At 35.0% G+C, this 13,188-nt stretch overlaps 2 protein-coding genes across 5 annotated transcripts in view; both read left to right on the top strand.

Annotated features, from left to right (window-relative positions):
- Positions 4,592–10,818, top strand: LOC109826148. Of its 4 annotated transcripts, none has more exons than XM_020393133.1 (6): positions 4,592–4,700; positions 7,147–7,476; positions 7,575–7,643; positions 7,732–7,857; positions 8,580–8,693; positions 8,790–10,818. In XM_020393133.1, the coding sequence occupies exons 2-6, from the start codon at positions 7,151–7,153 to the stop codon at positions 10,603–10,605; spliced, it is 2,451 nt and encodes an 816-aa protein (XP_020248722.1). In that variant the 5' UTR covers positions 4,592–4,700; positions 7,147–7,150; the 3' UTR covers positions 10,606–10,818. The 4 variants fall into 4 exon arrangements, with proteins under 4 accessions (XP_020248722.1, XP_020248738.1, XP_020248730.1 ...); XM_020393149.1 differs by lacking the exon at positions 4,592–4,700 and adding an exon at positions 4,707–4,830; XM_020393141.1 differs by lacking the exon at positions 4,592–4,700 and adding an exon at positions 4,712–4,858.
- LOC109826137 overlaps positions 11,720–13,188 on the top strand; it is a 6,751-nt gene continuing 5,282 nt past the window's right edge. Inside the window, exon 1 of the mRNA XM_020393121.1 lies at positions 11,720–11,882. The gene's annotated coding sequence lies outside the window, so the exon portion shown is untranslated. The remainder of the gene's footprint in view (positions 11,883–13,188) is intronic.

The raw sequence follows: 13,188 nt of genomic DNA, 5'->3' as shown, positions 1-13,188 counted from the left end.
TGCAGAGTAATCTAATCCCTCATAAATTATTTGGCACAATCGTCATTTTTCTAAACCGTGATGAGGACATTGGATGAGAAGATCTTTAAATCGGTCAAAATACTTCCAAAAAGGTTCACCCGGGACAATTTTAAAATTCATGATGCTGTTTCTTAGCTTTATCGTTTTATGGATAGGAAAAAATTTCTTAAGAAAAACGATGATAAATTCCTCCCAAGTAGTGATGGAATTTACGGGTAAGCTATACAGCCATTTTTTTGCTTTGTCTTTGAGAGCAAATGGAATAAATATGAGTTTGATCGCATCTTTTGTTAATTCTCTCATTTTAATCATAATACACACTTCCTCAAATTCCGAGATAAAAATATATGCATCTTCTGTTTCATTTCCAAGGAATTTGAGAAGCATGTTTATGTAATACGGTCTAAGCTCAAAATTTATTCCATTTGTTTCGGGGAGCCTAATGCAAGAGGGGATTGCATTCCTAATAGGATATCACATATCTTAAAGAACGGGTGGATTAGGATGCTCTATTTCTATGATTGGTTCAAAGCGAATTAAACGATGTGTATTATCCCTAATCTACTATTGCATACACCAACTATTTCTTTTTATACTTTTTTTTATTTATAAAAGTTAGTTTTTTTTAAGTGAGGAGAGAATGGAAAAAGAGAAAAAAAATCCTAACTAAAACAAATCAAAATCAATCACTTTTTAATCACTCTAACTCTAGGGTTAAGCCTAACTCAACTAGACTAGTTCCTAACCAAAAACTCCTAAAGTGAAAAGATTAAAGTTTTACCCGGGTAGTTAGCCAGGTAAGGATAGTACTAGTGGGTGATCAGAGATCAATTAAGTAACTCGTTCCTTACGGAGCGCTTTACGCAACCCCTAAACCTTGCCTTAGACACCAACTAATCCAAGAAAACTTAAACCGGTTCACTTAAGGATTCTTTGTTCCTTATTGAACTCGAATCCTTAGGGCCAACGTCTAATGAGTTTTATTAGATTTGGGTGGTGTAGTGAAGAATTAGTGATTTTTGGGCTAAGGAAAGGGTGATGAAATCCCTCACCTTATCTTGATTATGGGGTTTTACCCTTAAAAATATTTTTAAGTGTGTGCCAAATCAAGATGCTCAAATCACTTGGTGAATTCCTACTAACAATATGAAATACAACACTACGAATTAAAAACAACTAAAAAGGATGAAAAAGAAAAAATCTTTTTTTAATTAGGGTTTATAATCAAACAAATGAGAAGGGGGAATTATTTGAATTTATTATCTTGTTAGTAAATGTCAAAGTGAAAGATGGATTTTATTATGGTCAACAAAAATAATTTTTTTTAAATCCTAATTATCTCTAATTGTGAAGCTAATTAAAAAGGGTGGAATTAAAAAGGCTAGAAAGAAGACTTACCCGGAAGCAAATCTTCAAATCCTAGTTCTCCAATCCGCGATCTTCAAGCTCCAAACGTTTCCTTCAGAATAAACACACAAGTTAAAGAACCAAAATAATTAAAACCTACTTAAGCACCTTCCCCGGCAACGACGCCAAAAACTTGATGCGGCATAAACATGTACCAAAAAATATTACAAGTCCACAACCGTGTCAAGTTATAGTATAAAGATATCGATCCCACGAGGAAGGTGTTTTGTAGGAGAAAATATAAAATCGGTTCTTATGTTGTGTGCGTGACAAATAGGAGTGATGAGTGAATGTGATTGTGAAGAGATTGAGAGAGTGAAAGTGATAGTGTGTAAATCAATGTTTTTTAGAGTGGATGTGAGTAAAAATAAATAAATGTGATCAACAAAGCAAGAAGGAAGAATGAATAAAATCGAGAAACAAATAAAAAATCAAGAATGTAAAGATAGCGGATTCAATTAAAGATATGGGTAATCTAGAATTGAATCCTCTTCTTAATCTAAACTAATAAGCAATAAAAAAGAAATAAAAGAGAAAAAGAAAAGAAATGCAAACCTCTAAATAATTCTTCATCTCCATCTTCATCATCCAACAAAGAGAAGAAATATTTAAAGTGGTAAAAAAATTATTATTATTAATTGTAACAAAAAGTTACAAATTTAGAAGGCCTTCTCAATTAAGAGTAGCCCTCCTCTCCAAAAGGAGTTACAAAATTTTTTACACCTCTAACCCCTCACTCTCTACCCTTATTTATAGTAAACATCAGTGAATGAGAGCCATTGGATCAAACTTGAGCCCCAAGACAAGCAAAATCAGCCATTAACTCGCGCTACAGTAAACTGGCATCGATGTAGGCATCGATGCAGGTATCGATGCCAGCATCGATGCCCACATCGATACCCACTATATCCAAATTCTGATTTCACGGATAGCTTCGTCTCGTCGAGATAGGCGATTTTCATATATTATATGTTAAATTCCGCCTTCCGGATTAGGAGATATCGTCGTTTCTTTGTGGCCAACCATTTTGAATATGATTTCTTTTCATATTGGATTTTTTATTTTCTCCGGCTTCTACATGCTACTCGGCTTGATTCTGGGCTTTTGGATAATTTGGAAATTGATTTTCCAATGCGCTTCTTTGCTTCATTTCTTCATTTAATCAATGGGTTTTTGTTGAGAGATGAGAGTTTGAGATTTATTCTTCATTAACCTGCAATTAAAAGATAAAAATAATTATTAGTGGTATATTTATTCATATAAAATAGATAATGAGGGTATAAAATTATAATAAAATGTGAGTTCTTGGCGAGTTCTTCGACAAAAAAGAGGAGAGTTCGATAGATCTGCAGCTGCTTCAGCCTCGTTCATCTGCTTCCCTTGAGATCGCACCGTTGTTGTAATCTCGAGAAGAGTGTTTATCTCACCGTTGCTGAGATATTCACTTCAATTTCTTGTCTTATTCATGAGGCAATGAAATCAATCGGATCTGATCATTTGGTGGTCCACGGATAAACCCCGACACCGGCAAAGATCTCATGCAAGCAGAAGACCGATAAACAATCTCTCTGCGTGTGTTTTCTAGAAAGTTGTAATTTTTTAATTTCTTTTGTGTAGAGAGATCTTATAAAAAGACTCCTTTTTTGAATTCGTTGTAAACGCCTGAAGTTGTAATGAATTCCTAAAAGAAACCAACTTTCAACGTCAACACCGATAAGAAATTGTCGGTGGCCGATCTGAGCTCATCAAGGCTGAACTTGGCAAATTGCGAGAGAGCATTACGATCAGATTTCCCCCCATTTTATACAAAAATCGAATGAAAAAACAAACTTTAGGCAAAAATGAAGGAAATTAAAAGGGGAAAGCGAAGGATCGATCGATGAAGTACGGTAATCATCGGATTTGATGACTGAAGAGCTCCTAAAGTGATGAGATCCCCACCAACAAATGAAGAATCTTGAGCAACGACCTCCCGTTGATTTTGATCTCAGCTTTTTCTTCCTCCTCCTCTTCAAGACTTTTAGTAGCAAAGTGAAGTGATGAGTGAAGTTATAGATCCAGGATCACCGAAATCTACGGGACTAGTAGTACCGTAGATTTGTGGCATCATTATTAATCGCCAATAATTGCCGATTAAACATATAGATCTAGTAGTCCCGTATGTTTCGAATAGGCTGTTTTTCAAAAAAACTCTCTCTCTCTCTCTCTCTCTCTCTCTCTATATATATATATATATATTTTCATCTCCAACCCATTACACCAAATTTTACACCAAAAAGAATATTCTTTTTATTATTCTTATCTTTTAATATTTATATCTATTTAAAATATTTAACAAATTATATAATTATATAATACATTACATATAATTAATGATAATAATATATTTTATGAATAAAATAAAAATTAAATGCTAAATAAAATAAAATTATTACTTTTATAAATTAAACTAATTAGTGTTAAATTTTTATGTCCTAATTTATGTGTAATTTTTTATGTTGTATTTTTTTATCTAAATGTAAGTTTTTCTTATTCCTTCATTTTAATGTTAATTTTAATAATTATTTTATACCCTAATTTCATTATAATAGTTAATATAAAATAATATATATTATTAATACAAATATAAAAAACAAAAGTAAAAAAAAACTCAAAAAACTAACATAGCGTTGCGCCATTGCTACAGTGTTGCGCCATTCCTGACGCAACACTGTAGCAACCCACTAAGATAGCGCAACATATAACGCCGGGTTGGAGAAGAGAATCGGTGTCAAAATGAAGATTTGACCACCGGTTGGAGAAGCTCTAATCAACGAAAATACTAATGACTTGTTTGGATTGAGGGGAATAAGGGAGAAGGGAAGTTAGGAGAACCATTCACCTTGTTTGGGAACATTTAGGAGGTGAAGTTATTCACCCTAGTTCCCTTTAGTTCACCCTTTAATAGTATAAAATTTGTTACCCCCAAATTGGTGTGTAACCAAAGGGAAGTGAACTCCCTTCCCTTCTATTCTCTTCTCTCATCTAGTTTCCCTTAACTTCCCTTAACCCCATTGAAATCCAAACACGTCGTAAGTAGACTTACAAGGATATATATGTAAATATGCAGAATATATTCTATAGAGGGGTATATATGAAAATAAAGATCCCTCAACAAGGGGAAAACGAGCAATTGTTGCAAAATACGTTTCCTTAGGGTTCTCTCTGCCCTTTTAATCTCCAAACTTCATCCAAATTTTGCTGCCTAAAATTGCAAGAAATCGAAGTCGAAGGTAATTCTTCTCCTCTTTTCTCTCCCTAAGGTTCTTGTAGAAACTCAAGAAAAACCGTAGAAATTCAAGAAGAAACCCTAATTCGATCTGCTTTTTTGGGGCCTTTGATCTCTGCACGCGATAGATCTGAGTCAGTTTTCTTTGACGAGATTTCAGTTGTGAGATTAAATTTGCAATTTGCCCTCTATTTTCTCATAAAGATTTGATTTTGACGGTTTTATTGGTTGTTTTGTTTACTTAGATTTAGGGTTTATTTTGTAAAATGGGCAGAAGTGGCAATGTGTTGGAAAGTGTTATCTTTTTACGGTTTTTAGCATATACCTCCTTCGTTTTGGCGAATAATAGAAGCAGCTTGTTATTTGTTTATTTTTGTGAAGAACTGCCGTCGAGGAGTTTTTTGCAAAGTTTTTATTTAAACAAATTATACGTAAAAATCCTCCTTGACCCTTTATCTTTCTTTCTTTTTTTTTGCCCGATTTTGTTTACCATCTGCTGCTTGAGATTGGAAGTTCGAAAGAGAATTGGCCACTCAATAGCATGGAAGCACACGGTTCATGATGAAAGATAATTTTTCGAATTTTAGTAACAATCTTTTATTATTAGATCGTGGCGTTATACTCTTACATTAGACGTGCTTAAGCTGCTGCGCTACCAAGAATTATTGGTACTATTTCTTTTTTGAGAAATTCTTCGTTGTGCAAGATGTATATAAGATTTCTTTTTTGTTCCCATCAAATCGTAATCCATAGTTTTTCGCATTTTCTTGTGTAAAGCTTGATTTTTGTCTAATTATTCAGAAGGATTGTTGGATCATTGTTCTCAATGCATTCTTCATTTTATTTTCTTGCTGCCACTTATATATTTTCTTTATTCATATTGCTGGATTCTTTACGGTAACTCATGGTCCTTAGGATTTAAGTTTGCAATCCTTGATGTGGTTGATATTGGCTGAAGTTTTTGACGATATACTACTATGTTCAATGTGCTTGTGGGTGAATTTTCTACGAAATGGTCTTCCTCCTTTTATGCATATCTGATATGCATCAGGATGGGCTAGGTGATACAATGTTATAATTTTCGGTGTGATACAATGGTTTAAATATGGGGACAAACTCCTATAATTGGTTCAACTATGGTCATGTATATGGAGGTACTATGATATACATAGTGAGAAAATACCAGACCAAAGATAAAACTTCCACAGGACTAAAACTTGCATTGAAACTTCAACAATGGAAGCATGTTGCTAATTGCTATGTTGATTCCTTTTAAGGCGTTCACTTTCCTGAGAATTCAATAGCTTGCAATCTTGAGGATTTGATGTTTGATGTTTTTGTGAGTGAAATTTTCTTTAGAATGGTCTTCCCAAGTTCATTTATACGGGATGTTTAGAGAAGATGTGCATGGAGCCTATGGATTGGGCAATGATACAACAGTACAAACTTGGGGACAAACGCTTATAATTGTTTATAAGAGTGATTCGTGAAAAGGTTTGTTGACCTGATGATTCTAGTTGTATTGTTTAATGGGTAGGTCAAAGACATATATAGTTTGTGAAATTCCTCCCTAGTCACCAGTCCTAGCGACAAAAATAATCTCCGGTTTGTGACCAGTATGGAATTCATTTAGGGTATGTTTGGTACGAAAACAAGATAGCTTGAGCATTACTAGGGAGTTGAAGAGCCAAGCTACTTGAAAGTTTAAAATGCTTGGTGGATTTATCTTTTAGCTTATATATAATGCTGCTTTATGTGTATCATGTTCATGCACAGCTGTCTATACATCTGTGTTCACTCTTTGTTATTGTTCTAAGTACTGCTAATTGTTCTTATTATTCTTTTTGTATTATTTAATCTTCAGTCATCTACTGGGTTATAATTTTCAAACAAGTTCTGTCAGCGTGCTTTCTGCAACCTGAAGAAGGATACAATTTCTTTTTCCTGCAATTAGTCTGATTTATCGAATGTTACCTGTAAATTATCTCAATCATGCTTGCTAACAATTTTAGGATGCGGTATTCCTTGTCTATATATGCTGCTGAAATATAGTTTCTGTGCTGTATTTTTCTTTATATTTTGTTGCTGAACTTTTTCTTACTTGACCATTAATCACCCTCTGCCGCCAAAAAGGAAAAGAAAAAAAAGGAAAAGAGTGGGTAAGAAAATATAACAAAATAAAAGCACATAAGCAATATGTATTTATTGTGTATAAAGTAAAAGCTTCTCCTTCCAAATCCTGGTTTGATCCTTTGTCGAAAAGAAGACGAAAAAAAAAAGAATCGTGCATCTTTGTTGCAGGTCTAAATAGGTCAAGTGAGATCAGCTCATATTAGCTACATTTCAGTAGAACCTCGACATAACATATTTAGATGTTAATGTAGTATTGAAATGGTCATACCATATTAATTATTTTTGTTGATTCATGGTTTAATTCCCCTTATATGTAGGCATATGCCAACAATGGTAGAGGGGACTGTTGTGGCCATTTGCCAGTATGGTGGAGAGTTTGTCACAAATAGGGATGGATCTCTGTCTTACACTGGAGGAGATGCTCGTGCTGTTGATGTTGGTCATGATATGCTTTTGGAGGATTTCAAGTCAGAAATAGCATCAACATTTGACATTGACATCAGTGGCATGTCTATCAAGTATCTTCTCCCAAGCAATAAACGAGTTCTCATCACGATATCTAATGACAAGGATTTGCAACGAATGGTTGCTCATAATGCCCAGTCTATGTCAATAGAGGTGTATATCATAAATAAGGTTGACAGCAGGTATGTATCTTGAGAATTTATTAACATTATCAATCATCCTTCTGCTTTTTTTGAAGCATGAACTGGCCAGTAATAAATTGTTCGTGTATGGCAACTAGCACCTCAATTGCTGTCACTGCTGCTGCGCAACAGAACGGTAAACGGAAGAGACCAACATCAGGGTCTAGGTATCACTCCGAGTCTGATGATATTATTATATATCTTAAGTATTCACTGCAAGCTATATTAAATATTTAGAAGCTATTTTTTTTGCAGGGCACCTAAAAAAAGTTTACAGGTAGCTGATTCCCATACACCTATTGCTTTTAACAGTGTTACTGAAAATGCTGTTGACAGTGACGGACAAAATAGATCAACCATCACTGGAAATGTTGAGAACAGGTGATCAATCTTTGAGACGATAAAATTTATTTCTTTTTTGTGATATCCAGGGGCAAGTTATAGACTTTTTTAATAAGGTGACTGGCGTTTGGATTTTTCTTTAAAGTTTAGAAAAATGCTATGGTATTTCTTTTGTTTATTTGATATCATAATTGAAAACTATGCTTATGCTTTAGGAATTTCTGTTAGTATGCAGCTTAATATTTACAATTTCGATGTTGTTCAATAAGTCTTTTGACTGTTGGTAGTCACTTATGTAAAATTCTTAAGATACCTCCTTGGAAGGTTTTCTTACTTGTTAGAGAGATTTTTCTTTCTATCAATTTATACTTCTTTGTTGTGAAACCATTTTAGAGCAAATTTAAGAATTCCATAGACTGACTGGGGCTAGAGAAAAGAATTATTTTGCATAGCAATGTATAAATACACTTTGTTTGTATGCCAAAAAAAAAAAAAGAAGCCCACTATGTTCTTCTGTTCTACCATTTTCTCAATGTCTGTTCCTCCAAGATAACAGTCCCTGTACCATCAACTTTTCCCCTTACGGAAAACATAAAACTACTAGCATGGTCCGAGTGCATAAGAATTAGCATCCTGCAAAGAAACATGCTATTTTATACGTTTTTATATTATTTTTTATTTGTCCCTTTTCCTGGTTCTGAATATATATACGGAATTAATAATTTTCATTATTTCTAATATAGTGCGTATTTTTGTGGTAGTGCGACTGAACTCGTCACAGTCCACTCTGCTTTGCCGGTTTTCATGTCTTCGGCTACTTCTACCAATGACATCGGACAGCAAGGAGTAACTACTGTTGACAATTTTGACGAGAGGTAACTGCAGGCACACCAATTCTTTCTGCTTTGTTAGTACCTTAAATTTATAAATCCATGAAAATCATATTAGACATTTTCTTGTTTGCAAACTAGGAGCATTCTAGCTGATCCAAGCATCCCTAATGTTGCCACTACAGTTGCCACTCTAGGCACTTGTGATGATACCAGACCTCTTAATTTAACCACTCTCTGGGATGACATCATTACAGGCGTGGGTCAAGAATTCGACAATGTGAAGGAGTTCCGTGGTCAGTTATGTAAATATGCCATTGGTAAAGGTTTCGTCTATAAATTCGTGAAGAATGAAAGTACTCGTGTGACTGTAAGGTGCAATGAGGAGAGTTGCCCATGGAGGATACATGCATCCGAGTCATCCCAAAAACAGAAGTTTGTGATTAAGAAAATGAACAATGTACATACATGTGGCGGGGGGAATGGGAAAGATGGGCAACGGAAAGCAACGAGACAATGGTTGACCGATATTATTAAGGAAAAATTACAAGCCTCATTACCGTGTAAGCCCAAAGAAATCGTACAAGAACTTTATGAAGATTATGGAGTGAGCTTGTCTTATTCACAAGTTTGGAGAGGGAGAGAAGATGCGCAGAAAGAGCTTTACAGCTTGCTTAAAGAGACATACAGTCAGTTGCCGTGGTTATGTGAAAGGATATTAGAAACTAATCCAGGCAGCGTTGCATTGCTTTCTGCCAGTATTGATTCAAAAGTTCGTCGCTTTTATGTCTCTTTCCACGCTTCGCTTCATGGTTTTGAGCATGGTTGTCGGCCTCTCATTTTTCTCGATAGAATTCCTTTGAAAGGAAACACTCAGTGCAAGTTACTCACTGCCGCTGCACTTGATGGCGATGATGCTATTTTCCCATTGGCCTTTGCTGCAGTTGAGGATGAGAGTTATGATACTTGGGTGTGGTTCTTATCACAGTTGAGGTACGCTGTGGGAGCTTCTCGTGCAATTACCTTTATATCCAATAGACAGAAAGGTTTAGATGTAGCAGTACCTCAAGTATTCGTAGATAGTCATCATAGCTACTGTTTGCGCCATCTCATAGAGGATTTCAAATTGGAGTTGAAGAAAGGGCCATGGTCACAACAGTTAAAGGACAATATGGTCGATGATTTCATACGAGCTGCCCAAGCCTGCACTATTGAAGATTTTAACGCATCCATCGAGAGCATCAGGAATATTTCCAGCGAAGCGGCTGAATGGGTTGCGGGGAGCAAACCTGAAAACTGGTCAGATGCCATTTTTCGTGGTTCTAGGTACGACCACTTCTCTTCGAACATTGTGGATTCACTCACCAACTGGATACCAGTGAAATCTGAGTCATCGATAATGCATATAGTCGAAGCCATAAGAAACAAACTCACAGAGATGATGCAGACGAGAAAGGAAGTTTCTAGTGGGTGGATGAGCATGCTGACACCAACTATGGAGCAGAAACTGGAGAAAGAAATATCAAAATCGCGAAAACTTTACGTTTTGTGCTCTTCTGAAACCGTATTTGAGGTGCGAGGAAATACAATATACGTAGTTAATATCGGTAATTGGGAATGTACATGTCGAAGATGGCAGTTATCAGGATTGCCATGCTCGCATGCATTCGCAGTCTTCAACAGAATTAACAGATCCGTGTATGATTACTGTTCGAAGTATTTTAGAACAGATTATTATCACTCGGCCTATTCTGAAGCCATTAACCCAATACCTGGAGTCGAAAGCATAGATTTCAATTCGGGTGCAAATTTATACCCTCCTCCAGCGCAACGACCCCCTGGAGGACGACCAAGGAGAAAGAGATTTAACCCTAATAAGACGGTTACTGTGATTCGATTATGTAGCAGGTGCAAAGTTGCAGGACATAACAAGGCAACCTGTGAAGCTTTTTTGTAGATTGAGTTTGATATGTGTTTATTTGTAATAGGAGTAATTTACCCTAAGTTTTTGGTTATTGTTTGATCTTTTTATGGCATCTCCTTGCATAGAGTATCCTTTAATGTTGCTGATAATTTTTATGGCTGATCTTGTTTTATAGGCATATGTTTCTGTTAAACAGATTCCTAAATATCAAGGAACTATCATATTTGTGGATTTTCTTTTGAGAAAGCGGCTCCATGAATTTTTCTTGTTCATTTAACTGATACAGATTTTATATAATTTGATTGAATAAATAAAAAAATAGTTATGATATAGTTCTTAAATTTAGCTGGATGTATAACAGTTCAGGTTGCAGTTTCCAGAGCTCTATTATTTTTTCTGAGGCCGAAGCTGGCTTTGATAAGTGCAAATCTCTCTTTGTATTTGTCATTTTGATGTTTGGAACTTTTGTAAGCGATGGTGCTAGAGCTGCTGAAAGAAAATATGAAAGAGAAAGGGAGAAAGTGCAATGTGAGTTTTAGAGGTTTTTCTTTGATAATGAAGAAGTTTTTACAGTCTTTTTTATGCAATAGAAATGCAATTGTTGAAAATATTAAAAAGAATCATAACACTATCCCGAAACTCATTCAGTAGTCCCTCAAATCATCGCAATTGCTATTGAAAACCTCTAAATTCCTAATTTATTTTGAAATGTATCTCAAATAATTAAAATTGCTAATAGGTCCCTCAATTCTTAAGTTATTATTCTAAAATTATATCCTCCAACATTAGAAGCTACAAGTAGAGAGATTAATTTAAAACAACTTATGAGAATCATGTATTACTTTCAACATAACTTGACCTCAAAGCCTTTCAATTATTTGAGGGGATTAAGTCCAATTTATGTAAGATGTAAAGGACAAATATGGAAGAGACCAGTAGATTCTGCATGGTATGAGATTGAGAAAACAGAAAGGCTTAATGAGTACTTTTGTGCAATTTAGCACAAGGAATCATCATAAACAACGCCTCATATATATTAAAGCACACAGGACAAAAAGTTGCCAGGTTCTTAGACGGCTAAACCTGCCCATCCTAGTTTTCATGTAGCCCCACTTCTTTATGGATATATTAGTACTTAGCGGATCCGAACCCGGACCGAAATACGTTCGATCTTTTCTCTCTATGATCCAGCGGCCGCAACAACCGAAACTCCCAAAACCTAGAGAGAGGGGAGAGAGAGAGAGAGAGAGAGAGATCGCCGGAGTGCGAAACGACGATCTGGAGCCCTAAATCTATCTTCCCGAATCGTTGTAAGTCAAAGCTTGCAGCTTTTTCCTGATCGAATCTGTATGCTTTATTTCTCATCGCTCTCTTTCATCGAATTTTATAGTAAATTTGTATGAACTTTGTTCTGGAGCCCTATTTTTTTCTTCTTCTTCTATGTTAATGTGTAATTTGCATTTTCCCTTGTGAAGTCGACGAATTTTGCTGAGTTAAGTAGTGATTTTGAGTCGATTAGAGCGTCCTATATTTTATTCGGTGAGCTGGGGCTTTTGTTTTGTTCTTGCATTTGTGGCTAGTTAATTGCTTGAATCTTTAAATTTCTGATTTCGAAGGAAACTCTCTCTATAAATAAGGTTTAATTTGCACATTTGAACCCTAGTTGAGCCGTGCGATAAATTAGGTTTAGGGGTATTTGCACTTTGGTACGTAATTTTTAACTTCGATACCCCAAAGTTTAGTTTTTTTTTAAACCATGGTGCCTCTAAATTTTTTTGTCACACTTTGATACCCAAAATTCACACGTTTTTAAACTTTGATAACCCAAAGTTTGCACATTTTCTAACTCTGATACCCCAAGTTAACACATTTTTTTACTTTAATGCCTCAAAGTTTGATGTATCACAGTGTCAAGAACAAACCTTTGGGGATCAACAATAGAGTGGCGTAAACTTTGGGGTATCAAGTGTCATGAAAAAAAAAACGTAAAAGAGTATAAAAGTTAAAAAGGTGTAGACCTCAGGGTATCAAAGTTAAAAGTGTGAACTTCGGAGTATCAAAGTTAAAACAGTGTGAACTTCGGAGTATCAAAGCGTTAGGTGGGGAAAAAAGAACTTTAGGGTATCAAAGATAAGATAAAGGTGTAAACTTTAGGGTGCTAAAGTGTAAATAACCCTCAAGTATAATTTGCATTTTTTACCTTTTTCTTACATCAAATTCTGATGAATTATGCTCTCAATGATCCTTCATCGTGTCCTTCAAAATGATAGTTGACACAACTTGTAAAATAGAATCAATTGGTTCTGTAAAAAACCATTAGCATTTGAAATCATGCTCGGAGCACAAAATCCTTTGCAAAATTTTTAAAATATTAAAATGACACCATCACAAGCCATTTTTTCTTATTGGTAATGAACATTTTTGAAATCATAATTTTATCATGTGCGTCTTCATTTTATTTAAAAATAACATTGTCAAAGATGTAAGCTTACCGTGAGGATTATATACCACTTTATTTTTCTTCACTTTCTATATGCCAAAAATGTGTCAAGAAAAATCTACTTTTCATTATCCACTTTTGATAGAAATCAAATAATATATATAATGAAAGTGGCT

Source organism: Asparagus officinalis, chromosome 1, assembly GCF_001876935.1.
Source record: "Asparagus officinalis chromosome 1, Aspof.V1, whole genome shotgun sequence".
In the NCBI taxonomy this organism is placed as follows: domain Eukaryota; kingdom Viridiplantae; phylum Streptophyta; class Magnoliopsida; order Asparagales; family Asparagaceae; genus Asparagus; species Asparagus officinalis.
The sequence above is the reverse complement of the archived record's forward strand: the minus strand, read 5'-3'. Positions and strand labels throughout refer to the sequence as shown.

Excerpts from the sequence above, each read along its gene's own strand:
- LOC109826148 (XM_020393133.1), top strand. The coding sequence starts at position 7,151 with ATGCCAACAATGGTAGAGGGGACTGTTGTGGCCATTTGCCAGTATGGT. Across the intron at positions 7,477-7,574 it reads ATAAATAAGGTTGACAGCAG|CACCTCAATTGCTGTCACTG; the intron begins GTATGTATCTTG and ends TATGGCAACTAG. Across the intron at positions 7,644-7,731 it reads AGACCAACATCAGGGTCTAG|GGCACCTAAAAAAAGTTTAC; the intron begins GTATCACTCCGA and ends TTTTTTTTGCAG.